Below are 26,888 nucleotides of genomic sequence, written 5' to 3' on the forward strand. Positions count from 1 at the left end.
TTGGCAAACTGTTACTAGTGAGGTGCCTCAGGGATCAGTGCTGGGGCCTCAACTATTTACAATCTATATTAATGACTTGCATGAAGGGACCGAGTGTAATGTAGCCAAATTTGCTGATGATACAAAGATAGGTGGGAAAGCAAGTTGTGTGGAGGACGCAAAGAATCTCCAAAGGAATATAGATAGGCTAAGTGAGTGGGCAAAAATCTGGCAGATGGAGTATAATGTGGGAAAATGCGAGGTTATCCACTTTGGTAGGAAAAATAAAAAAGCAAATTATTATTTAAATGGGGAGAGATTATAAAATGCTGTGGTACAGAGGGATCTGGGGGCCCTTGTACATGAAACACAAAAAGTTAGCATGCAGGTACAGCAAGTAATTAGGAAGACAAATGGAATGTTGGCCTTTATTGCAAAGGGAATGGAATATAAAAGTAGGGAAGTCCTGTTAGAACTGTACAGGTCGTTGGTGAGACCACACCTGGAGTACTGCGTACAGTTTTGGCCTCCTTATTTAAGGAAGGATATACTTGCATTGGAGGCAGTTCAGAGAAGGTTCACGAGGTTGATTCCGGAGATGAAGGGGTTGTCTTATGAAGAAAGGTTGAGCAGGTTGGGCCTATACTCATTGGAGTTTAGAAGAATGAGAGGGGATCTTATTGAAACATATAAGATTCTGAAGGGGCTTGACAGGGTAGATGCAGAGAGGATGTTTCCCCTCGTGGGGGAATTTAGAACTAGGGGGCATAATTTCAGAATAAGGGGGCACCCATTTAAATGGAATTGAGGAGGAATTTCTTCTCTCAGAGGGTCGTGAATCTTTGGAATTCTCTTCCCCAGAGAGCTGTGGAGGCTGGGTCATTAATTATATTTAAGGTGGAGATAGACAGATATTTGAATGGTAAGGGAGTCAAGTGTTATGGGGAGCGGGCAGGGAAGTGGAGTTGAAGCCAAGATCAGATCAGCCATGATCTTATTGAATGGCGGCTCAGGCTTGAGGGGCCAAATGACCTACTCCTGCTCCTACGTCTTATGTCTTATGTCTTATGAGGACGCAGCCCTTGCCACCACGTGTTCCGCGACCACCTGAGGAAGAAAGAAAAAAAGAAAGACTTGCATTTATATAGTGACTTTCATGACCACTGGACGTCTCAAAGCACTTTACAGCCAATGAAGTACTTTTTGAAGTGGAGTCACTGTTGTAATGTGAGAAACGTGGCAGCCAATTTGCGCACAGCAAACTCCCACAAACAGCAATGTGATAATGACCAGATAATCTGTTTTTGTTATGTTGGTTGAGGGATAAATATTGGCCAGGACACCAGGGATAACTTCCCTGCTCTTCTTCGAAATAGTGCCATGGGATCTTTTACGCCCACCTAAGAGAGCAGACTGGGCTTCGGTTTAACATTTCATCTGAAACACGGCACCTCCGACAGTACAGCACTCCCTCAGCACTGCACTGGAGTAATAGCCTAGCTTTATGTGCTCAAATCCCTGGAGTGGAACTTGAACCCACAACCATTCTGACTCTGAGGCGAGTGTGCTACCAACTGAGCCACAGCTGACACTGAGGAGGAGGCAGAGGAAGGGACGAGGCAGGCAGCACCCAAAAGAATGAGGAATGGCTGACCGTGGGAGTGAGTGGGCACCCAGTTTTTTGGTCGCTGCACTGGAGGTCTTGTTGGAGGAGTTGGAAAGGAGGTGAGATGTCCTGTACCCTCAGGGGGGCAGGAGGCCCTCCAGACACACGCAAAGGCAGTGGGAACAGATAGCTGCGGAGGTCAATGCCAGGAGTTTAGTCCCAAAAACCTGGATCTAGCACTGCGAGGTCAGTGAATGCATCTTCAAATGCATCACCAACTGCACCACTAGCCTTATCCATTGCTCAATTCACCACACCCTCATCACTCACCTACCAACAATATCTATTAGTCAGGTCTCCTACCTAACATTCATATGCTTCATCTCACCTTCACACACTTAGCACTGTTTCAAGCCTCACACTCACAGCTTTCACACACTGCCAGTTATTCAACCATGACAATCACATCACCCAAACATATTGCACGACACTCACAGACACACTTCCCTCTCTCTTTGGCATTTTGGCAAAAGGAACAGGGAGAGGCAATATACACTTAATGGCACAGTTTTAAAGAGTGTGCAGGGACAGAGGGACCAGGGAGTTAATGTGCATAGGTCCCTGAAGGTGGCGAGATATATTGAGAGAGTGGTTAGCAAAGCAAATGGGAAGACTGGAGGAAAGTAGACAGTGGTGTTCCCCAAGGGTCAGTGCTGGGGCCACTGCTTTTATTGATATATATAAATGACCTGGACATCGGAATACAGAGTAGAATTTCTAAATTTGCCGATGACACCAAACTTGGGGGCGTGGCAAACAATGAGGATGATACCAATCGACTGCAACAGGTCATTGAAAGGCTAGCAGAATGGGCAGACAAGTGGCAGATGGAATTTAATACAGAGAAGTGTGAGGTGATGCATTTTGGTAGAAGGAACAGGGAGAGGCAACATACACTTAATGGCACAGTTTTAAAGAGTGTGCAGGGACAGAGGGACCTGGGAGTTAATGTGCATAGGTCCCTGAAGGTGGCAGGACATATTGAGAGAGTGGTTAGCAAAGCATATGGGGTATGGCTTCATAAATAGAGGTATTGAGTACAAAAGTAGAGAAGTTATGCTGAACCTTTATAAAGCGCTGGTTAGGCCACAACTGGAGTATTGTCCAGTTCTGGTCACCACACTTTAGGAAGGATGTGAAGGCACTTGAGAGGGTGCAGAGGAGATTTACCAGAATGGTTCCGGGGATGGGGGATCTTAGCTACAAGGACAGGTTGGAGAAGCTGGATTTGTTTTCATTAGAGCAAAGGAGGTTGCAGGGTGATTTGACAGAGGCGTACAAGATTATGATGGGTTTGGATAGGCTAGACGGGGAAAGGCTGTTCCCATTGGTTGATCGTACAAGGACTAGGGGACACAGATTTAAGGTTTTGGGCAAGAGATACAGGGAGGACATGAGGAAATACTTTTTACACAGCGAGTGGTGAGGACCTGGAACTCGCTGCCGATGGAAGAGGAGACACTCAATGTTTTTATAGGCACTTGAGGGAAATAAACTTGCAGGGCTATGGGGATAGAGCAGGGGAGTGGGACTGCCTGGATTGCTCTGCAGAGAGCCAGCGTGGACTCGATGGGCTGAATGGCCTCCTTCTGTGCCATTATGACTCTATGACTCTTGCAGGCGAAGGTGGCGCACAACCAGAGGCAGCAGGAACTAACAGGAGGGGGACAGGTGTGTCTGCATGTTCTAACTCCCATGGAGACGACGGAGCTGGCCATTATGGGAAGGGCCATTGCTGAGGCCATGGCCACCAGCGGGGCTGACTCAATTGAACATAAGAACATAAGAAATACCATTGAAGATGATGGTATCCTCCTACCTAATCGTCCTGCTCAGATCTCACTTCCCCCTCATCCCACAATGTCTTCTGACTTACAAGCTGCAGTTGGTTTAAGCATGCACTTTCTTTCACCTCTCTCCTCACCACAACCTTACCCTTGTCCCTTTTTCCTTTCAGATACCCAAGAACTGCAACCTGGCCAGGCAGTGGAGGAAGAGCAAGAAGACAGTGATAATGAAGACACACCATCACTTGATTTCACATGTGCAGCCACCAGCTGAGATATTGACACAGCGTTTAATTTAGAGGATAGAATAGAGGCGGGATCTGCATGTGGTGGGACACCGGGCACAAGTGCAATGCAGCCAAGGCAGGGGGCAAAGATAGCGCAGGTGCCAGCTTTACAGAGGGTGAGCTCGCACACGAGTTCTGCTGCAGAGCACTCCGATGAGGATTTCAATGGGCCAGGCAACAGAAATAGGCTGATGCGTGTACACACCGAAAGGCTTGGTTCATTGGGAATCCTGCCAGAAAGCCTCCGTTCAATGTCAAGGAGCATGGAGGAGTCCGGCACCAACGTGGCACAGTGCTTTGCGCAGAGCTTGGAGCCCATCCTTTCCAGCATGGAACTGGTGACTAATTCCATCAAAGCACTTGTGGAACCAACCATGATACAGCGTCTGATGGCTGATGTAGAATCTTACATTGCAGCACATGCAGCAGCCACCCAACGTCTGTGTGCTGTAGTGGAAGCTCAGACTGCTGCCATCATGGCTCTGGATACCAGTGTTCAAAGGAGCTTCCAGGGTGTCACAGCAGTCCAACAATTTGTCCTCCAACAGATTACTAAGATTGCTGAGGCACCACCCTGGGGGAATGGCAGTGGCTCCATGGAGCACAAACCTGCTTTCCTCTCTCAGGATGACAGCATTCGTGCTCCCACCCCTGCCAGTCCGCCAGTGCCCTTGCTGTTACCTGTCAGCCAGCCCGCCCAGACTGCTGCTGCACATGCCGACATGGTGCAGTCTGAAGCCAGGTCTTCTAGGCCAAGAGCTGCTTGAGGTTGCCCTCCAAGGCCATCTGCATTCTCCTCCACTGAAATTCAGCAGCCTTTCACCAGCCATGCTGCAGCCACTGGGGTAGCACTTCATAGGAGCTCTAGGACAGGCAAAGGCACACGGAAAACAGGTACTAAGGGAATGCACAAGGCTGATTAGTTTATTTTTGTATACATTACATTGTAGGTATTCGGGTTCACCTATGTAGGTATTGGACAAATTCCTTACTTAATAATCGAGTTCGACTCCAGGAGAACAATCAAAAGGGTTTTTAATGCAGGAACAGAGGAATTCTAACAGGTTGCAGAGCTAGGTACAGGAGAGCCATAAAATAGGTCTTCATCAGACGGAGACGCCACGAGGACTGAGTAGGCAGTCCCGTGGATTGCGTGATGATGTCATCGCGTTCTTCCCGCGCTTGGGTAGTCACGTGACTTGCGTGATGACATCATCGTGTTTGCCCACGCTTGGGACGGTCACATGACTTGCGACGTGACGTCATCGTGTTTACCCGGCACCCGGCACTGCAGCTGGCCGTTGCGGCCAAAGTCGCGGGAGCGGGAGGCCGAGCTGGGCCGGCGGCCGTTGTGGGAGCGGGAGGCCGAGCCGGGCCGGCGGTTGTCGCGGGAGCGGGAAGCCGAGCTGGGCCGGCTCGCGTTTACCCGCGTCATCGCGTTTGCCCGCGTCATCGCGTTAGGTCGCGTTCTTAAAGGGGCAACGGCCTGAACATGCAAACTCTATACAAACGTAGTTAAAGGGAATTATGTAGGTAAGTAAGGGACACTCGGTGGTACCGCTACATGCGCCCCCCCAGAATTCGCTTTAATGGTCGACATCAAACGATGAGATGGTCTGACGAGCCTGTCCGAATGACTCCTGTAGTCTCGAGACGGAGACTGCTGGCTGGCTGACGGTCTGGCGGGTGGTCGTACTTGGGTTGGCGTAACGACGATGGGTGGTCGGTGGTCTAGGCAGTCGTGCTGTCTCGACTTGGCGGGCGAGGTCCAAATATGTGCTGGTCGTGAGCGGACCCTTGCGTGCGTCGTGGCGGATAAAATGTATCCAGCCTTGCGAAGGACCGTGGCGTCATGGCGAATAAAACGTATTCAGCCATGCGAAGGACCGTGGAAGCGTGTGACCTCTGTAGCCCGTGGTTCGAAGCGGGCGCCGGGGCGAAACAGCTGGCTGCGTCATATCGACTGGCAGATTGGGCAGACACGGACCATGGCTCTGTCATTGTTGGGAAAAGGTCCCCAGTCTGACGAAATCTGCAGGAACGCTGAACGGGTGATCCAGGAGGAAAAAAACGTGGGGCTGAGCTGGTCGGTGAACTCACCGACAGGCGAGCGAACTCTCCGGCAGTCGGGAACGCACGGAACGGTGCGTGCCGTAGTGCTACTACGGTAACACAGAAGTGAGTGAACCGTTGCTGCGTTGATCAGTGATCGGTGATGACAGCAATTTTTGCGTGGCCAATCGCGGCCACGGGATGCCCGTTGGACCCGTCCTCGATGGTCGCAGTGTCAGTAGATGTTTGCTTTTGTTGAGGGGAAAACTGTAGAGAGGGCGGCAACGCTTCTAGTTGTTGTTGATTGCAGTAGGGGGGAAAACTGCCGGGAGGGCGGCAACGCTTCTAGTTGTTGTTGATTTCGGTAGGAGGAAAAACTGCCGGGAGGGCGGCAACGCTTCGCCGTCGCGCCGAAAAGCATGGTAAAAAAACAGACCAGCAGGCTGACGGGCTGGTGCGGCGTCGGCGGGGGATGGGTCCTCATGGTTTGCGAGGGGCGAATCTTCATGGTTTGCGAGGGATGGGTCCTCGTGGTTCGCGAGGGAGGAATCCTCGTGGTTTGCGAGGAGCGAGTCCTCGTAGGTTGCGAGGAGTGTTTTACGAGGGCCGAGTCCTTGTGGCTGCTCCGCCGGGGCGCGCTCCGATCCTGTGAGCCCGTAAACATGCTGTACCCGCGCTGTGAGGGTGTTATACTTGCTGTTCTGCCGTGGGGTTGTTGAAGAGGCTGACGCTCCGAAATTCGGTAGAGCTGTCGAAAACGGAGACCGTATCCAGGTACATGGTCTGCGCCGTATCGATGTTGCACAAGGCGAACGGGGCTTCTACCAGGATAAAGCACGAGGGCGGTTGTTGCTCCCAGTGTTGCGGTAGCTGAGCGAAACGGCTGTAGCTTCCAGGCGTGCTTCTTTCGTGAAAGACGTTCACGAAAAATCGGGGTCCGGCTGCGCTGCTTTTGTGAAAAATGTTCACGAAAAACGGGGTCACCAATGTAGGTATTGATGAGCTCCCATCCTCACGTCGTTGGTCACCAATTGTAGGAATTGGTGTTCGTCGGTTGGTGTTCGTCGGTTGTTGTTCGCCGGTTGTTGTTCATCGGTTGTTGTTCGTCGTGCCGTTCTTCTGTGAAAACGTTCACAGAGGCGGGGTTCAGGCTGCACGCTTCCTCCGTGAAAAACATTCACGGAGACGGGGTCACTAATTGTAGGTATTCGGGTTCACCTATGTATGTATTGGACGAATTCCTACTTAATAATCGAGTTCGACTCCAGGAGAACAATCAAAAAGATTTTTAATGCAGGAACAGAGGAATTCTAACAGGTTGCAGAGTTAGGTACAGGAGAGCCATAAAATAGGTCTTCACCAGACGGAGACACCACGAGGACTGAGTAGGCAGTCTCATGGATTGCGTGATGATGTCATCGCGTTCTTCCCGTGCTTGGGTAGTCAGGTGACTTGCGTGATGACGTCATTGCATTTGCCCGTGCTTGGGACGGTCACGTGACTTGCGACGTGACGTCATCGCGTTACCCGGCACTGCAGCTGGCCGTTGCGGCCGAAGTCGCGGGAGCGGGAGGCCGAGCTGGGCCGGCGGCCGTCGAGGGAGCGGGAGGCCGAGCCGGGCCGGCGATTGTCGTGGGAGTGGGAGGCCGAGCTGGGCCGGCTCGCGTTTAGCCGCGTCATCGCGTTTGCCCGCGTCATCGCGTTAGGTCGCGTTCTTAAAGGGGCAACGGCCCGAACATACAAACTCTATACAAACGTAGTTAAAGGGAATTATGTAGGTAAGTAAGGGACACTCGGTGGTACTGCTACAACATCATGATTAAATTTATAAATTTGGATTGGAATGTGTATCTTGTGTTGGCTTTTATTTTTGTATTGTGAACAAAAGGACAGTGATGTGCTGACCACTGACAGAAGGTAGATAAGGAGTGTGGGATTTTTGGTGAATAGGGAATTGGGGTTGAGGTTAGTGGTATCGCCCTTGAATTAGTTCATCACGTACAGCCCGGGCAGAATGGGGCTGTCTCAGTTGATGCCTGCCTTCCTCGTCCTTCTCTTCCTCCTCCGCCTCCTCATGCTCCTGCTCCTCAGCTTCTTGCCTGATAGGTGGTGGCAAGAGCTCTTCCCTCATGATGGCAAGGATGCAGCATGCAGCATACCACCACAAATATTGAGACCCGCTCAGCCGAGTACTGAAGGGCTCCCCCAAAGCAGTCCAGGCAGCGGAATCATTGCTTCAGGATGCCAATGATCTGTTCTATAAGATTTGTTGTGGCAGCATGGCTCTCATTGTTTGCATGCTGCACGCGGGTGCCTGGGTTGCGAACTGAAGTCATGAGCCATGTCGTCAGCAGAGAGCCCTTGTCGCACAGTAGCCACCCTTTGGTTTGCCGTGGTGGCTGAAATACAGCTGGCACAGAGGACTGCTGCAGAATGAATGCACCGTGACTGCTGCCAGAATATCGGGCATTGACCTGCATGATGTGCTGCCTGTGGTCACACACCAGCTGCACATTGAGGGAGTGGAATCCCTTTTGATTCAGGTACATGACAGATTTGACATGAGGCACACGCAAAGCAATATGTGTGCATTCTAACGGGGCTAAAAATAAACTTACCTTGCTTTAAAGTATTTAAAAATAATAAACCTGTGGAAAAAATGTTTTAATTTTAATTAATTCACCACTTACCTTGTAAAAAGCAGGCCTTACGCCTGCTTTTTAAATGTGTAAATTCTGCAGGCTTACCCTCCTGGGAAAACCTGTAAAAAAAACCTAAGTTTGATGCGCACGCGCAGCCTCCCCTGCGCACGCGTTCGACCTCTGAACCTCTTCGTTCAGAGGAACGGAAGTGCCGGTTTCCTGCGCATGTGCAGTGCATGCAAGAAACCGGCACTTCCATCGGGCCCACGGGTGAGTATCCAGCGCGTACTCACCCGTGGAGACCCGAATTTCTGGGCCACTAGTATCTCCAACAGCAGCCTGGAAGGAGCCAGGCACATAAAAGTTCTTAGCTACAGTCACCTTCACAGCCAGTGGCAATGCAGTCCTTGCCCTGCTCTGAGTTTGGAATTGTGGCTGCAGTAGTTGGCAGATTTCTGTGACAACCTCTTTAGTGAAGTGCAGATGTCTCAAACATTGGTCGTCGCTGAAGTTCAGGTAGGAGAATTGCTCCCTGAACACCCTGGGCAGATATGGCTTCCTGCTGAGAGCCCTTCTCCCCCTCCTCCTCTTCCTTCTTCTAGCAGCTTGTCTTGTTCTGCATGGCCTCTGCTCATTCTCCCAGTCACACTTGATTTCAAGAGGAAGACCTACTACTGCACCCATGTCTGGGAGCATCTGTTCTGTGCAGAAGCCTTGGACTCAGCAAAAAATGCTTTAGCACCTGCCACACCACTCCCTGTAGATTATTGAATATTTAAACAACTATAGGAAGCACCCAAAACTTGTAAAATTGCAGCAACAGCCAGAAGCAATAACCAGCAACTAACCTGTAAGAAGTTGATGATCCCTTTAAATAGCACTGGTGGAGGGGTCCTTCATGCTGCTATGCGAGGTTAAGAGAAGGCTTCGGCTGGAGCTTGGAGCTCCAAAATGGCAGCGCTGGCATCATACTTCCGGCAGACGTTAAGTGCGCTAACCCCTTTACCAATATGGCATCTGCCGTGCTTCATGTCAGAAGTGTGCGTGTGCAGCAAATGCATTTTGGATCCCTAAGGTGCTTCGTAGCACACAAAAAACGGGTTCTACCGAGCCCAATTTCACCCCCATGGTGTCTGATATATACCCAGTGAAGTGGATTTTTATTGAAGGGTAACATAGGTGCCCTTCAGGACTTAAGGGGTTAACAGTGCAACTTGCACACAGGATGGGCAGCACGGTGGCATAGTGGTTAGCACTGTTGCCTCACAGCGCCAGGGACCCGGGTTCGAATCCAGCCTCGGGCGACTGTCTGTGTGGAGTTTGCACATTCTCCCCGTGTTTGCGTGGGTTTACTCCGGGTGCTCCGGTTTCCTCCCACAGTCCAAAGATGTGTGGGTTAGGTTGATTGGCTATGATAAATTGACCCTTAGTGTTAGGGGGATTAAATACGTGGGGTTACGGGGATCAGGTGGGATATGTGTCGGTGCAGGCTCGATGGGCCGAAATGGTCTCTATCTGCACTGTGTGGTTTCTGTGGTTTCTGGTTTCTGTGATGACAGCGGAGGCAGAGGCACCAGCCGTGAACTAGGAAAGTAAAATCACGTAGGGAACAACAGATGAGATCATGAAGCTCATGTGACATTCAGCAATTGTGCATGCGGGCTTCAAGCCAATCAAATCAATGTAACGAATTGTGCATGTGGGCTTTAAGCCAATTAGAACAATGTCATGAGCTGTGCACGAGGTATCGACGACTTTTGTACACTTAAATATTAGAAATTGAAGTCAATCGAGGAGACAGCCAGGAACGAGCTAAGGAGCTCTAGCTGTACTCCCTGATCAGCCTTTAGATACTTCCGCGGACTGTTTGTATTGTACTGTTGAATAGTTTTGTGTTTTAAATAAACTGCTTGGCTCTTTACCATTTACAGACTAGTGTGCGGATTTAACTAATTTTATTTCGCCACAACACCCAGTATGTGACATACACCCAGTATGTGATATAAACCCAGCACCTGATATAAACCTAGTACCTGATAGTCAACTTGAAGGAATAACAATCAGAAGCGGAATTATTTTAAAATCCCATGTTGCTTAGACTTGGAAATTATACTTTGTCCCTGTGGATTGATATCAAAACAAAAGCAGCCTAATATCATCTTTCAAAATGTAATGCAGATGTGACCACAGAGTGGATGTTTAATAGAATCCATTCACTTCAAATTAAGAACTGCAATGAATGGAAAATGTTGACAACCTGTCAGCACAGTGGATCGTCCCCACTTTAGTACTAAAAATATACTTTTTTAACCTTTCAAGAAAAACAAAGCTCTGTTGGTTTTAGTGGCCTCTAGGAAGGCTTGGTGCCAAAGCTTCAGTATTTGATGTCAGATTGAAACATGTGTATTGATGCAGTAATAAAAACGACATGACCCACAGTGCACCATAGCAGGGCTTGCCATCATTTGGGTCCCTTAATCACGGTCATCTGTATCTAATTTTACTCACAAAACTAAAAAACTCAACTGTATCATAATTCAGACTTCGATTTTGCAGTTGAAGGCCACCTGATTTATACTAAAGCAAAAAATCAAGGAGAAGGGTGACTTGTCCCATTGAAGCTCATCCCCCGCCCCCCACTTATTCTAATTTTTGCATCTCAGCATCCAGATTGTAAGCCGTGCCTCAATAACTCACTCAGACACTTAAGCACATAATCTATGCTGACACTTCAGTGCAGTAGTGAGGGAGTGCTGCACTGTTGGAGGTGCAGGCCTTCTGAGGAGACATTGAATCGAGGTCCCGTCTGCTCGCTCAGGGGGACATAAAAGATCCCATGGCGCTATTTCAAAGAAGAGCAGGGGTGTTCTCTCTGATGTCCTGGCCAATATTTATCCCTCAACCAACATCACAAAAACAGATTATCTGATCATTATCTCATTGCTGTTTGTGGGAGCTTGCTGTGTGAAAGTTGGCTGCCATGTTTCCCTAAATTACAACAGTGACTACACTTAATAAGTATTTCATTGGCTGGAAAGCACTTTGGGATGTCCTGAGGCCGTGAAAGGTGCTATAGAAATGTAAGTTCTTTCTTTCCTTCTGTCCGAAGGTCTCTTGAGGTCATGAAAGATGCTGTAGAAATACAAATCCTTTCTTTCAATTGCATGTTGAATTACCCAAATGTTTTGTTCTCTATTACCTTGTCGGGTAGATTATTCCAAATATTTATCATTAAGTTATTTTTTTAAATTTAGAAGGTAACGCCCATGGTGCAGGACAGGACAAGAGATGAGGTAAATCCGGAATTAGTGATTAGGCGACACCAAACTTGATTTTAAAAGCCGGAAGGTTGCAGGAAGAAGGAAGGATTGAGGGAAATAAAGAGATCTAGTTTTGAGGACTTGGGAAATTTAGAGTAGGAGGTTCTGCGATGATTCTTGATTTCAGCATAGTGGAGATGCAGAGTTGGATGGTAGATTTGGAGCTTAGAAGGAAGAGAGCAAAGTTCAGATAAGCCCTGACCATGATATAGTATTGATAACATAGAGAAAGATAAGGAAGGTTTCAACAGAGGACAAGTGGTTAGAGGCTGGGGAGCGAATGTTGTGGGGATTCTTGCGCTTGCCCGCCCGCCCTAACTTCCGAGTGGGGGTGGGGGCTGCGGAAACCCTGTTTACGTTACTTTTCAAGGGTTTCTATGGCTCTTCAGCTGAAGTTACAGCGGACAAGCAGAAGTACCCCTGTAGAAATTCACCCCGCTAGAAGTAAGAGAGGGATTGCATACTTAGACAACAAGCTTGTTCAGGTCCAAGAGGGGTTAATAGAGTCTCCCTGGATATTGGAACAGTGTTGCAGGTTGGGCTTTTTTCCAACACTTTTATGCTTGCGGCAATAAGGCTACTTCCATAAGAAGCTCAGTGCACCTATAACCTGCCCCTTGGATGTGATGTGCTGAGATAGTGCATCTAGGTTAACAATTACCCCTTAATTGAGTAATATTGGAATTCACATGGGAAGCTCAGACATTCTCCCGTTTCCTCCGAAAGTAGATTAAAGGGCACTGACAGATCAATGGATACAGGCTAATTAGTCAGATTTATTTACAGGTTAATCAATACACCGAAGTCAAATGCTAGAGCAAGATACTGTTTTTCAGAATATATATCAGCAGAATTTGATAGTGAGAAGACTTTGGAGGAAACAGGTTTCTCTTGATCTGAAGATGTACATGAACAATTAATTTCTTAATTTTGTCACAGAATTCATATTTCCTCCCTCAACTAAAGCCGAGCTGCTAGGACATTATTTATCCCATGGGAAATCCTTGAAGTCACAGACATTTCTTTGAAGTAATCAGACAGATCTTACATACATGGAGATGTTAATGCTGGGAATCTGCTATTTTCTCACATACATTTCCCTTAAGAGTTTCACATTTGTCTAATGTTTTGGCATTCAAAGGAAATAAGGTTGTCTCTATCACAGTGTGTCAATCTGCACATGCTAACATTTCAATTGAGCTGCTCCAGTTACAAAGCAACATGATACACTTAAGAAAACCCACCGAGGATAGATGCTTCTCATTGAATGCGCTGTTGAGGATGGAAAGAAATGTTTAACAGGAAAGAGGAAACCAAGCATTTTGAGGGACCATGAGTAATGAAGGATATGTGGGAGCTCCATTTGAATTTGGAGGAGTTAGTGAGGGCAACACTTCTGATCACTGAAGAATGGTTAAGATGGAGACATTAAAAGCAATAGCCTGGTTGCTGTTGGTTAAATTGTGAGAAATGTGCAAAACTATCATGAATTTTCCTTTTTACTCAGTCCCTGAGAGGAAACAGGAGTGGAGATTGATTACTTCAAGTCTTCTCCACAACAATGAGGTTGGCAGCCTCCTGCCTCACGTTACTCTGTCAGATTGTTGGGTGTGACAGCAGAAGGGCATTTGATGAAATTAATTAATAGAAGAAAAAAGTAGGGTTTGTATGGAGCTTCTTGTGGACCAGGTGACCTGCAGAGACCCGGGGTCAGCTCGAGCATTGGAAGCATTGTATTCACTAGAGTTTAGAAGAATGAGATGGGATCTCATTGACACATATAAAATTCTGACAGGGCTAGACAGACTGGATACAGGGAGGATGTTTCCCCTGGCTGGGGGGTCTAGAACGAGGGGTCACAGTCTCAGTATACGGGGTAGGACATTTAGGACTGAGATGAGAAATTTCTTCAATCAGTGTAGAGCCTGTGTAATTCTCTTACACAGAAGGCTGTGGACTCCAAGTCGCTGAATATATTTAAGAAGAAGATAGATAGATTTCTAGACACAAAAGGCATCAAGGGATATGGGGAGAGAACGGGAATATGGTATTGAGATAGAGGATCAGCCATGATCATATTGAATGGAGGAGCAGGCTCAAAGGGCCGAATGGCCTACTCCTCCTATTTTTCTATGTTCTATGTTTCTAAATAAGGGCAGTATTAATGTTAGGAATTTACCCCCCAGGATGATCTCTTTCTTCAGGACCTTTTCCTGCGACTCTCCAGACATCCTGCAGCTGCATTTGTGTTTCTGCCCCCCCTAATGTCAATGTAAGGCCCTACCAGTGAATGCCCCTGTGCCTGGAATTCACCCAGACTATGCCACTGGCCTGGGAGAGGGAATAAGAACACTCCTATCCTCTTACAGACACAGCTCACCTCAGGTACGTTGCACCTAACAGGCACCCAATGGGTGTTCAAAGAGGGGAGTCTATCCTAATGCATCTTTGAAAAATGGAAACAACAAATGGGGTAGATTTTGCCGAACCTGTCGGGAAGAAGGCGGGACTTCCCCTTTTGGGTTTTTAAACCGCCTACTTCGACGTCCGGCCAATCCGCCGATTTTCCCTTGATTGACCTTGTTGAGCCCGCCCAGCGATCTCAGCAGGCTAATTAAGGGCCACCCGGCAACAAGTGACGTCACAGACTGAAATTTCATCTGTCAAGAGTTCTTGGCAGATGAAATATCAGTGTCTCACAGCTGTTTGAAGCTGTGAAACACTGACACTCTGAGTTCTAAGCTGAGTCATTCTGCACAGACTCAGTTAGAACTCTTACCGGCACTCAAAGCTGAAGGCTGTCACTTTTTGACAGATCGCAGCCATTCAGCTTTCAGTTCCGGCTGAGTGATGCTCCCAACGGCTAAAGGAAGAAAAGCTGCTAAGGTAAGTGCAGGTAAGTAAAAGTTCTTTACACACTTTAGACGCACCAAACACACTTACCTTTGCTCTCATGCACCCATCACTCACCTGAGCGCCGACATCGCGACCCCTCCAACTCCTTCAACCCGACGGCCCGCCTGCTCTACCTGGCGTAGTTTGGAGCAGTCGGGAAACGCACACGAAACCCCTCAAAATAGGGATTAGGCTAAAAACTGCCTGTTAACTACCTGTTAACAGGCAGTTAATTGGCACTAATCCCTTCCCGCCTGGTTTCGGCGGGTCCCAGTGCGGGGCGGGTACCCGCCGCCCCTGAAACTTACGTGGGGCGGGGTTTTGGGCGGGATGGTGGCGGGACCCCCAAATTCGGGATTTCCCCCCCCCACATGCCTGAAACCCCGCCTGACGGCTCCCCGAAAATCTAGCCCAATGTTTCATTGCCCCATTGAAGGGTATGGTGGAGACCTAGAAGTAGTGTTTCCACGATTGCACAGCAAGAGGACTGGAGGCTGTGAGCACTGAGGGTGTGTGATCTGAAGAAAGTTATGAGTACCAAGTGTGTGCGATCTGAAGGAAGTTAATGAATGTACAGTTGAATTATCAGAAAAATGTGAATGGGTGGATAATGAATGGGGAGGGTCATTGATATGAAAGTAAGAAAATAAATGCATTCATTATAGAACCTTGCCACATTCTCAGGATGTCCCAAAGCACTTCACAACCAGTGAAATATTTTTGGAGTTCACTCATTAGTGCTGTGTATTCATAAATGGCAGCTGATAATGCACAGCAAGATTTAAGCAGAACATGAGATTAATGCGTTTTCTTGGTGGTGTTGGTTGATGAATGTTGGCCAGGACACTGGGAGAACCACCTGCTCTTAAAATAGTACTATGGAAACTTTTAAGTGGAATTTCAGTCTAATGTCTTATCTGAAAGATGACGCCTCCAACAATACAGCACCCCCTGTCTACTGTACTGAAGTATCAGTCTCGATTACGTACTGAAGTCTTGGAGTGGGGCTTGAACCTACAACATTCTGACATACAGGCAAGCATGCTGCTGACTGGGTTAATCTGACACATCTGAAGAAGGAACCGAGTGGGAGACAGGACAGAGCTCTGGGGAACCCCTGAGTTAATGATACAAGATTCAGAGATGAGCCTTGAGTTATAACACATAGATTTGAGAGGAAAGTATATAGGCATGAAGAGAGAGTGCACAATGGCCACTTGTTTAAAAACACGATGGTTATGTCAAACCTTTTGGCGATGGCCAAAGTAAAGATAGGTGATTAACCAATGTTCCACATCACATTAGTTTTTCATATAATATTGATTTCAACTAATTTTTCACTACTTTAAGTTTATGCTCTCTGGTCCTATTTCCCTGACATAATTTGAAATAATATTCTGGGATTCCTTTTTCTACCCCATTTAATATTTTATACACCACGATTAGCCCCTCCCCTGAACCATCTTATCTTTAGACTGTGAAACTTGAGATCTTATAACCTGCCCTCATAGTTCACCTCCTTTACATTTGGAACTGTTTCGTTGCTGTTTTCTCTGACTTTTCCGTTGCATGTATATATTTTTGTGACATGTAACCAGAGCTAAACACCATACAACTGTGACGTGTGACCAGTGCATTGTATATAACCTCTGTAGACCTGTATTCTACAGTTCAGACTATATATCCCAGCATTCTATTTGCTTTTTATATTACTTCACCACATTACCTGAACATTAAAAACACAATTCCACTCAGTTCCCTTTCTAATTCTACTTGTGCCAGTTCATTGTATACTCATTAACACACAATTTTTGATCTTTGTGGAATAGTTCACATTTATGTTCAATTTAATTTGTCTCCTGTCCACCTAACAGATTGAAATTAATCCTGAAATTGTTATTTAGATCCTGTCTTTTATAAATCTCCCTATATTGACAAATCTGATATGTTAACTCCTTAATCATCCCTAACAGCCCTTCCCCTTCGCCTGGCACCTTCCCGTGCAAGCGCAGGAGATGCAACACATGCCCTTTTACCTCCTCCCTTCCCACTGTCCAGGGCCCCAAACACCCCTTCCAGGTGAAACAGCAATTTACTTGTACTTCTTGCAATTTAGTATACTGTATTCGCTGCTCACGATGTGGTCTCCTCTACATTGGGGAGACCAAACGCAGATTGGGCGACCGCTTTGCGGAACACCTCCATTCAGTCCGTAAGGGTGACCCTGAGCTTCCGGTTGCCTGTCACTTTAATTCACCACTTTACTCCCACTCTGATCTCTCTGTCCTCGGCCTATTACATTGTTCCAATGTAGCTTAACGTAAGCTCGAGGAACAGCACCTCATCTTTCGATTAGGCACTTTAAAGCCTTCTGACCTCAACATTGAGTTCAACAATTTCAAACTATAACCCCTGCCCCCATTTTTCATGCTGTATGATTTTGCCATTCCCATTTGCAAGATTTTATCTTTCCTGCCTCTTACATAAGCACGGTATGTTCTTTGAATTCCTTCCTTGCCTCCTAACACCAGCCCCCACCCCCACCCTGTCTCTGCACCTGCTTAATATCTGTTACATTTCCAGCTTTTTCCAGTTCTGATGAAGGGTCCCAGACCTGAAACGTTAACTCTGTTTCTCTCCACGGATTCTGCCTGGCCTGCTGAGTTTTTCCAGCATTTTCTGTTGTTGTTTCAGATTTTCAGCATCCGCAGTATTTTGCTATTATACTGATATGTTAACATTTGCTTTTTTAAAACCAGGTTGATTATGGTACCCTCACTACTCCGTAGACCAATAGATAAGAAGAAATAACTTGCATTTCGATAGTGCCTTTAGGTTCACACCTCAGGATGACCTAATGGGGCAGAAATTCGGATCGGGGGCTTGCCGCGCGTGCAAGCCCCCGATCTGCACTTACCCGACGCGCCTGCCGTTCACCTCCAGGGACGCCTGGAATTCCTTTTTGAAAGAGAAGAATCCCGGGCAGCGTCTGACGTCACGCCACCCAGGAGTGCAGCCAGCGCGAAGCCTGGAGCGCGCTGTGCAACTGAGACACGCCCCTTGAGGTCTCAGTTTAATAGGACACGACCCCAATGCTGCTCACAAGCTGCAAAGCATTTTTACATGCAGAGCAGCATTTCAAATAGGTTTTTGGTATTTTTATGAAGCTTTTGGTAACTTTTATAAACTTTTAAAAACGTTTACATAATTTTGAAGAATCTGAAGTAGTTTTAAACAGAATTAAAGCAATTTAAAGACTTTTAAAAGCCCTGAAAGAATTTTTTTCATTCCATTTATTTATTTAGCAACGTCGACGTCATACGTGTCTTCACACTGTTCCCTTTGGGGAACTGTATGAAGTGGTGGAAGGATTTATGGCCGTGATTAACGCTCCTTCCGTGACCGTAACCATCTTTGTACCAGCCATTAGGGTGGTTAGTCCTATGGCGGGAGGGTTTTACGGGCTCCCACAAGCTATACGAGGAGGGGGGGCCACCCACACCCACGGACGCAAATATCCCACTGGATGTCAACCCAGAATTTAGAGCCGGAGCTCCGACTCTACTTGCCGGGACTGTCTGGAGCGGGGTTCGAAACCCTACCCCGTCTGGCCCAGTGGCGGGGATCCTACCGCTACGCCAAAGGCCCACTCCGATTAGCAACGTGAAATGGCTGGAATGAGCACAATTCACGGCATTAAAAGAACTCACAATTGAACTGATGATGACCTCAACAATCTCCTCAACGAGGTGGAGGCGCAGCGCCTGCTCATCATTGGTAATGAGAAGTCCAAGGCGCCGCAAAAAGGACAGATGATAGCTTGGTCTTTCAAGTGGCAGCATAGGGCTCCAGTCACGGGGAGGGAAAAGGCGCAGGAAACGTATGGGTGTCACCTTTTGCGCGGAGTGGGCCTTTTGCGTAGCGGTAAGCATCCCCGCCGCTGGGCCAGAAGGAGTAGGGTTTCGAACCCCGCTCCAGACAGTCCCGGCAAGTGGAGTCGGAGCTCCAACTATAAATTCTGGGTGGACATCCAGCGGGACACTTGTGTCCACGGGTGTGGGTGGTCCCCCCCCTCAGATGGGTTGTGGGAGCCCGTAAAACCCTCACGCCATAGGACTCACCACCCTAATGGCTGGTATGAAGATGGTTATGGTCACGGAAGGAGCGTTAACGTGGCCAGAAATCCTTCCACCACTTCATACAGTTCCCGAAAGGGAACACTGTAAGGATACGTGCGACGATGACCTCTTGCGCAATGCACCTCCTTGGACCCTCAGTCGCAGATGCGAGGGGGCAAATCGTGCAATTATTAAATTTTTCATTTTATTGACATGTAAAATGTTGGCCCAGTAATTCCCTTCCAAACGCGCGAGTACGGTCGGGGTACTTACGCGTCTGGCCGGAGGAAATGCCGGTTTTCAGCATGCACAGTGCATGCAGGGAAAACCGGCATTTCCTGTCCTCTGAACGAAGGGGTTCAGAGGCAGAACGCGTGCGACTGCACAGGCAGCGCGTGCGCAGTAAAATTCGCCAGTTTCATTCATGCTTTCAGTGAGGTTAAGTCCTTACAACTTACACATGAAAAAAGCATGAGTACAGTTGCTCCAGAGGCTGCGGAGGAAGATATATTTTATCGTGGAGCTTCTGAAAGGCAATATTTTTGTTTGGGAAAGAGAGGAAAGTTATTTTAAGAAATGCTGAGGTAAGTTTTAAAGTTTATTTTTGTTTTTTAAAACGGGTTTTCAGTACTGTAGGTAGAAGGAGCAATTGTGGCTATGTGAACTGAATTTGCTGTGTTTATTAAATGTGAAAATGACTCCAACATTTTTAAGAAAGAAACTTTTCATCAGTAATATATTCTTTTAAGTAATTATGTATGTATGTCCGTATATATTCCTTTGCGTATATGTATGTATGTATATATTCCTTTACTTATGTGTATGAATGTATGTGTTTAATTATGACTTTCAGAGAAAGTAACTTATTGGAAAATCATAATGAAATACATACATTCATATACACATAAGTAAAGGAATATATACATACATACATATACATAAAGGAATATATACGGACATACATACATAATTACTTAAAAGAATATATTACTGATGAAAAGTTTCTTTCTTAAAAATGTTGGAAATGTTACATTACTCATTTTAGAACAGTCATTTTCACATTTAATAAACACAGCAAATTCAATTCACACAGCCACAATTGCTCCTTCTACCTACAGTACTGAAAACTCGTTTAAAAAAAAAAAATTAAACTTTTAAACTTACCTCAGCATTTCTTAAAATAACTTTCCTCCCTTTCCCAAACAAAAATATTGCCTTTCAGAAGCTCCACAATAAAATATATCTTCCTCCGCAGCCTGTGGAGCAACTTTACACATGCTTTTTTCATGTGTAAGTTGTAAGGACTTAACCTCACTGAATCTATGAATGAAATCGACGAAGTTCACTGCGCACGCGCTGCCTGTGCAGTCGCACGTGCTGTGCCTCTGAACCCCTTCGTTCAGAGGACAGGAAATGCCGGTTTTCCCCGCATGCGCTGTGCATGCTGAAAACCGGCATTTCCTCCAGCCAGACGCGTGAGTACCCCGACCGTACTCACGCGTTTGGAACGGAATTACTGGGCCAATGTCTTCACAGCCAATGAAGTAATTTTGAAATGTAGTTACTATTGTAATGCAGGGAAATGCAGCAGCTAAAATTGCACACAGCAAGCTCCCACAAACAGCAATGAGGTAAATGACCAGGTAATCTGTTTTAGTGGCGTTGAATGAGGGATAAATATTGGTCAGGACACCGGGAGAACTTATCTCTTATTCAGATAGTGCCATGGGATCTTGTTACATCCATCTGAGAGGGCAGACGGGGCCTCAAATCTCTGAAGTGGGGTTTGAACCCACTACCTTCTGATCAGAGGCAAGAGTGCTACCTCTGAGCCAAGGCTGACCCTCTTTGACATTTAAAACTACTTATAATCAAAGTTAAAATTTGTACCTCTAAGCCTTTGGTCCATTCACTCCCCCCCAATTCTGCATTTGCTCCCTGCTCCCCTCCCACAGCCATGCCTTTGTCATTTTAGCACATGTTTGAATCTCTAGCCAGTGTGAGCTATGGGGGCGGTTTGTGGTGGATGGACGGTATGTGGCCACCAGATGGAGGCAAAGTCCCCCTCTCACTCCAATTCAGGCGAAGGCCACACCCACCTCCAACACACCTGAGGCAAATCTACCCATTAGCTCAGGAGTTCAAAAGGCAAACTAGTGCATCCCTTCATGGCCAGTGTCTGAGGAGAGGGCCAGGACCTGACCTGACCTGACCTGACCTGACCTGACCTGACCTGACCTGACCTGACCTGACCTGACCTGACCTGACCTGACCGGACCGGACCGGACCGGACCGCCAGGCCAAGGCTGCTGTTGGGGGCCAGCTTGCAGCTGCCACAGAGAGGTCTGCTGTTGAACCCGGATGGAATATTGTTTAGTTCTGAGAGCCTGATGTGATCCCTGGACTGGCTGAGAAAGATCCAGTGGTAAAGTAACCCTGGCTTATTGTTTTGGAGAAAATTGATTTAAGGACTGCCTTCCTAACCACCCGGGGTGGGTGATGGTTTTGTTCTTCATGTTTCTTTTTTGAACGTCGTATGTTTTTGGATTTTGACAGACGTGAACCTTTTTCCCCGTTTTCTAAAAATAAAACACAGCTAACTGCTGTATTTCATTTACCAATCTTGTGACTGTACTTCTGTCCTCCATCCCGTATCAACACACCCTTCGGTCTAGGTGGTGGTTGATTACACCAGATATAGCAGAGAATGCTCGCATCAGTCTACGTAGCCAGCCTGTCTCTCAGCTGCCCTATACTTTATCTCTGCGGGCAACGATTAATCCCACATTAACAGGGTGCTTTTATAATCCAGTTTCCCAATCAGTGGCCAACACAAACGTTCCTCCAACCATCAGGGAAGATGCAGCATCCAGAAGTGAAGTTGCCAACATTTGAATGAGTTGTTGGTTGCTGTGTAATCTGTCATACAATGTAAATGTACATTAAAGAGCCACAGCTACAGCCAGGCAGACAAGTGTCAAATGACTTTTTAGTACTGATAAATATATGCATTCCACATGGGTCAAAGGATGTGTGTTATAAATATACAGTGATCGGCAACTGAAATGGCACAAGAACCATCAAACAATTATCCCAAAGGGAACAAAATGTGAATTCCTTTATTGTGCCTCATTTACCTCACAGCCCAACACAGACTGACAAAATACAGCATCAAAGAACAAAACCCCACCCGTGCTCCCCCCACACCCTCCAGCAGAAGGTGCTATATGTCAAAGCCCAGTGTGACAGTGGAATCCCTGGGCCCCTGTTCTTGTTATGAGAATAATCCTTTCAGCTTTAAAAACGATAAATCTGTAATGCCTACAGTGTGTCTGATTCAGGCTGCTGCAGATACTGCTATATTAAATATCATTCCTTTTTTGGGGGGTTGTGGGGGGCAAACATGTTAGGTCAGCCTAGGTTAAACTCTTCTATTTTATATCGCACTTGCATTATGTTTGAATTCAGTTATATTAAAAAATACCTGACCATGAAGCTGTCGGATTGTCATAAAAACCAAACTGGTTCACTAATGTCCTTTAGGGGAGTAAACCTGCCGTCTTTACCTGGTCTAGCCTGTATGTAACTCCAATCCCACACTAATGTGGCCTAGCAAGCTACTCAGTTGTACCAAAACCACTACCATAAGAACATAAGAAATAAGAGCAGGAGTTGGCCATTTGGCCCCTCGAGCCTGCTCCGCCATTCAATAAGATCATGGCTGACCTGACCTTGGCCTCAACTCCACTTTTCTGCCTGTTCCCTATAACCCTTGACACCCCTGTAGTTCAAAAATCTGTCTATCTCAGCCTTGAATACATTCAATGATTCAGCCTCCACTCACAGCTCTCTGGGGTAGAGAATTCTAAAGATTCACAACCCTCTGATAGATGAAATTCCTCCTCATCTCCGTCTTAAATGGGCGACCCCTTATTCTGAAACTATGCCCCCTAGTTCTAGATTCCCCCACGAGGGGAAACATCCTCTCAGCATCTACCCTGTCAAGCCCCCTCAGAATCTTATATGTTTCAATAAGATCACCTCTCATTCTTCTGAACTCCAATGAGTCTAGGTCCAATCTGCTCAACCATTCCTCATAAGACAACCTTTTCATCCCAGGAATCAACCTAGTGAACCTTCTCTGAACTGCCTCCAATGCAAGTATATCCCTCCTTAAATAAGGAGACCAAAACTGTACACAGTACTCCAGGTGTGGTCTCACCAACGCCCTGTACAGTTGTAGCAAGACTTCCCTACTTTTATACTCCATCCCCCTTGCAATAAAGGCCAACATCCCTAATTACTTGCTGTACCTGCATGCTAACTTTTTGTGTTTCATGTACGAGGACACCCAGTTCCCTCTGTACCGCAGCATTCTGTAATCTCTCTCCATTTAAATAATATTTTGCTTTTCTATTCTTCCTACCAAAGTGGATAACCTCATATTTTCCCACATTATACTCCATCTGCCAAATTTTTGCCCACTCACTTAACCTATCTATATCCCTTTGCAGACTCTTTGGGCTGGATTTTCATTTAGGCGGCGGGACTACAACTTTCGGGGTTGTAGTCCTGCCTCCATCGAGTTGTGGCCAACCCACTCGATTTTCACTTGATTGACCTTGTTGAGCCTGCCCAGCAGGCTCAGCAGGCCAATTAAAGGCCACCCAGCAACAAAAGCTTTTGACAGATGAAATATCAGCGTTTGACAGCTGTTTGAAGCTGTCAAACACTGACAATCTGTACTCCAAGTTGATTTAGAGATCTCTCCAGAACAGAAAGCTGAATGCTGCAACTTTTGACAGCTCGCGGCCATTCTGCTTTCTGTGCCGGTGAGATGAGGGACTCCCGAGACCTGACGGAAGGAAGGCTGCAAAGGTAAGTAAAGGTAATGAAAGTTATTTAAACACTTTACACACACCAAACACACTTACCTCTGCACTCATGCATCCATCACTCACCTGAACACTGGACATCTCGAACCCTCCAAGCCCTTCAGCCCGACTGTCTGCCTCGCTAACTTGGCGTGGTTGGGAGCCATCGGGAATCCCACACTTCAGCAATAAAAATAGGGATTAGGCTAAAAAATGCCTGTTAACTACCTGTTAACAGGCAGTTAATTGGCACTAATCCCCTTCCCGCCTTGGGGAGGCGGGTCCCAACACAGGTCGGGTATCCGCCTCCTTTGAAACTGGCATGGAGGCGGGTTGGGGGCGGGATGGCTTTGTGCCCCCCGATTTTGAGATTTTAACCCCCCACACGCCTCCAATCCCGCCTCCACGGCCCAATGAAAATCCTGCCCTTTGTGTCCTCCTCAGAACTTGCTTTCCCACCTATCTTTGCATCGTCAGCAAATTTGGCTACATTACACTCAGTCCCTTCATCCAAGTCAATAATATAGATTATAAATAGTTGAGGCCCCAGCACTGATCCCTGTGGCACCCCACTAGTTACTGTTTGCCAACGTGAAAATCACCCATTTATCCCGGCTCTCTGTTTTATGTTAGTTAGCCAATCCTCTATACATACTAATAATATTAACCCCAACACCATGAGCTCTTATCTTATGCAGCAACCATTTATGTGGCACCTTATCCAATGCCTTTTGGAAATCCAAATACACTAGATCTACTGGTTCCCCTTTATCCACCCTGCTCGTTACATCCTCAAAGAACTCTAATACCAGCGATTCAAGAAAAAGGCTTATCACAATCTTCTCAGGGTAACCAAGGTAGGCCAATAAATCCCAGCCTTGCCAGTGACGCACACATCCCGAGAATGAAAAAATAAAAATATGGTGACCTAGCTTCTACTGTACCATATCTGCCCTGTTTTTATCCCAGGGTGGATTTGGTAATATCGGAACAATGTGCCCACCAATGTTCCCACGCATTTTTTTTTGGGTGCACGGCCCCTTTAACAGGCTGCGCGGCGATTCAAATTTCCGCCCATGCGCGGTTTTTCCATTCAAAAGCCAGTGAGCCAGCTGCGCGGGACCTCCAGACTGCCGTGCAGCTTAAAGGAAACATTGGTGCCCATGTGTGACTATCATAGAATCTATTTACGGCCTTACCATTCCGGCTGGGAGAGGTTGGTCGTGTTAACATGGCAAACCACCCATACATTTACCTGTATAAGCAAGGTGGGAGCTCAGCCAACCCACTACAGTCTAAAATGGCGATCTGATGATTGGTCCTTTACCTTACATCGAATGTAAGGCACAGAAACAGGCCATTCAGCCCAATTAGTCTGTGCTGGTTTTTATGCTCCACATGAGCCTCCTCCCACTCTATTCATCTCACCCTATCAGCATATCCTTCTATTCCTTTCTCCTTCATGTACTTATCTAGCTTCCCCTTAAATGCATCTATGATATTCGCCGCACCCACTCCATGTGGGAGCGAGTTCCACATTCTAACCACTCTCTGAGTAAAGAAGTTTCTCCTGAATTCCTTACTGGATTTATTAGTGACTATCTTATACTTATGACCCCTAGTTTTGGACTCCCCCCACAAGTGAAAACATCTTCTCTACCCTATCAAACCCGTTCATAATTTTAAAGACCTCTATCAGGTCACCCCTCAGCCTTCTCTTTTGTAGAGAAAAGACCCCCAGCCTGTTCAATCTTTCCTGATAGTTACAACCCCATGTAAATCTTTTTTTCACCTTCTCCAGTGCCTCTATATCCTTTTTATAATATGGAGACCAGAACTGAATGCAGTGCTCTAAGTACTCTTGCTCTGGCAGTGCTTTGCCTCCAGAGACAGGCAGCAAAGCCAGATCTTGTGACATGTCGTGATGTCTCTGAGGGGATATTAAACACAGTCTCTGAATGCCTAGACAGTATTCGCACCCTGGAGCCAAATGTGCTGTGAGACTTTCCCAACTACCTGTAAACCAGTGCCTCCATGCCCCTCTTTCACTCACCTTTCTGTGTGCCCCTCCAGCACCTGGTAGATTGTAATCTGGAAGGTCTCGTTTTCAAAGCGCTCCCTTGTATAGTCTTTATAGATTCGGAACTCTGCTGCTGTTACAGCCTCCCCCTCTGGGATCTTCGAGAGGTCAAACCTGAACTCTCTGTGATGTCGCCGCTGGTGGAAAATCTCCTTGTCGTATTCCACTAGAAACAGGAAGCACAGGAGGATATTCAACGGACAGCATGTAATGTACAACTGCACCATATAACCAGCTATAAAGCTTCTCTTTAGAGAAGCAGAATGTATTGGAAACAGACTTGCATCTGTTACATTTTTGCATTATGGACAGAAGCAGAGTGAAGGATTTTCTGTTCAAGTGTTTTAACTGGTGCAAGTGTAAATTTAGGATTCAACTGACCAGGTTTGCGACATTCTCATGTTTTGTACCCAGAGTTTGAAGCCAGGAGTTCATTCTGACTCTGGGGCATATTTTCCACTTACGTGCTGGGAGTCCATATCGGAAAATAAAATGAATGGAAGGAAAACTATGATTTTTTGTCTGATTACACCTCTATGAAGAGCATTGGAATGTTTTTCTACTTTAAAGGTGCTGTATAAATGTAAATTGTTGCTGTTGTTGTTGAATTGGGGGTACTTAACTTCCCGATATGTGCTGAGAGCATCATAGAATCATAAAATCATACAATGATACAGCACGGAAGGAGGCCATTCAGCCCATCGTGCCTGTGCTGGCTCTTTGGTAGAGCTATGTAATTAATCCCACACCCCTGTTCTTCCCCATAGCCCTGTCAATTTTTCCCTTCAAGTATTCATCCAATTCCCTTTTGAAAGTTACTATTGAATTTGCTTCCACCGCCCTTTCAGGCAGTGCATTCCAGATCACAACAACTCATGTAAAAAAATGTTTCCTCATGTCGCCTTTGGTTGTTTCATCAATCACCTTAAATCTGTGTCTTCTGGTTATTGACCCTTCTGCCACTGGAAACAGTTTCTCCTTATTTACTCTGTCAAAACCATTCATGATTTTGAACACTTCTATCAAATCTCCTCTTAATCTTCTCTGCTCTAAGGAGAACAACCCCAGCTTCTCAAGTCTCTCCACATAACAAGCCCCTCATCCCCGATACCATTCTAGTAAATCTCTTCTGAACCATTTCCAAGGCCTTGACATTCTTCCTAACGTGTGGTGCCCAGAATTGGACAC

At 46.7% G+C, this 26,888-nt stretch overlaps 1 protein-coding gene across 1 annotated transcript in view; it reads right to left on the minus strand.

Moving 5' to 3' along the window:
* The window catches only part of LOC147108494 (bone morphogenetic protein 7-like), a 107,442-nt gene extending 81,307 nt beyond the window's left edge, over positions 1–26,135 (minus strand). Inside the window, 2 exon segments of the mRNA XM_086004276.1 lie at positions 25,674–25,866; positions 26,111–26,135. Coding sequence (XP_085860402.1) covers positions 25,674–25,866; positions 26,111–26,135 — 218 coding nt within the window.
* Positions 26,136–26,888: the final 753 nt, after the last annotated feature.

Source organism: Somniosus microcephalus, chromosome 13 (assembly GCF_052327205.1).
Source record: "Somniosus microcephalus isolate GS21.2 chromosome 13, FLI_Smic_1.0, whole genome shotgun sequence".
Taxonomy (NCBI): Eukaryota; Metazoa; Chordata; class Chondrichthyes; order Squaliformes; family Somniosidae; genus Somniosus; species Somniosus microcephalus.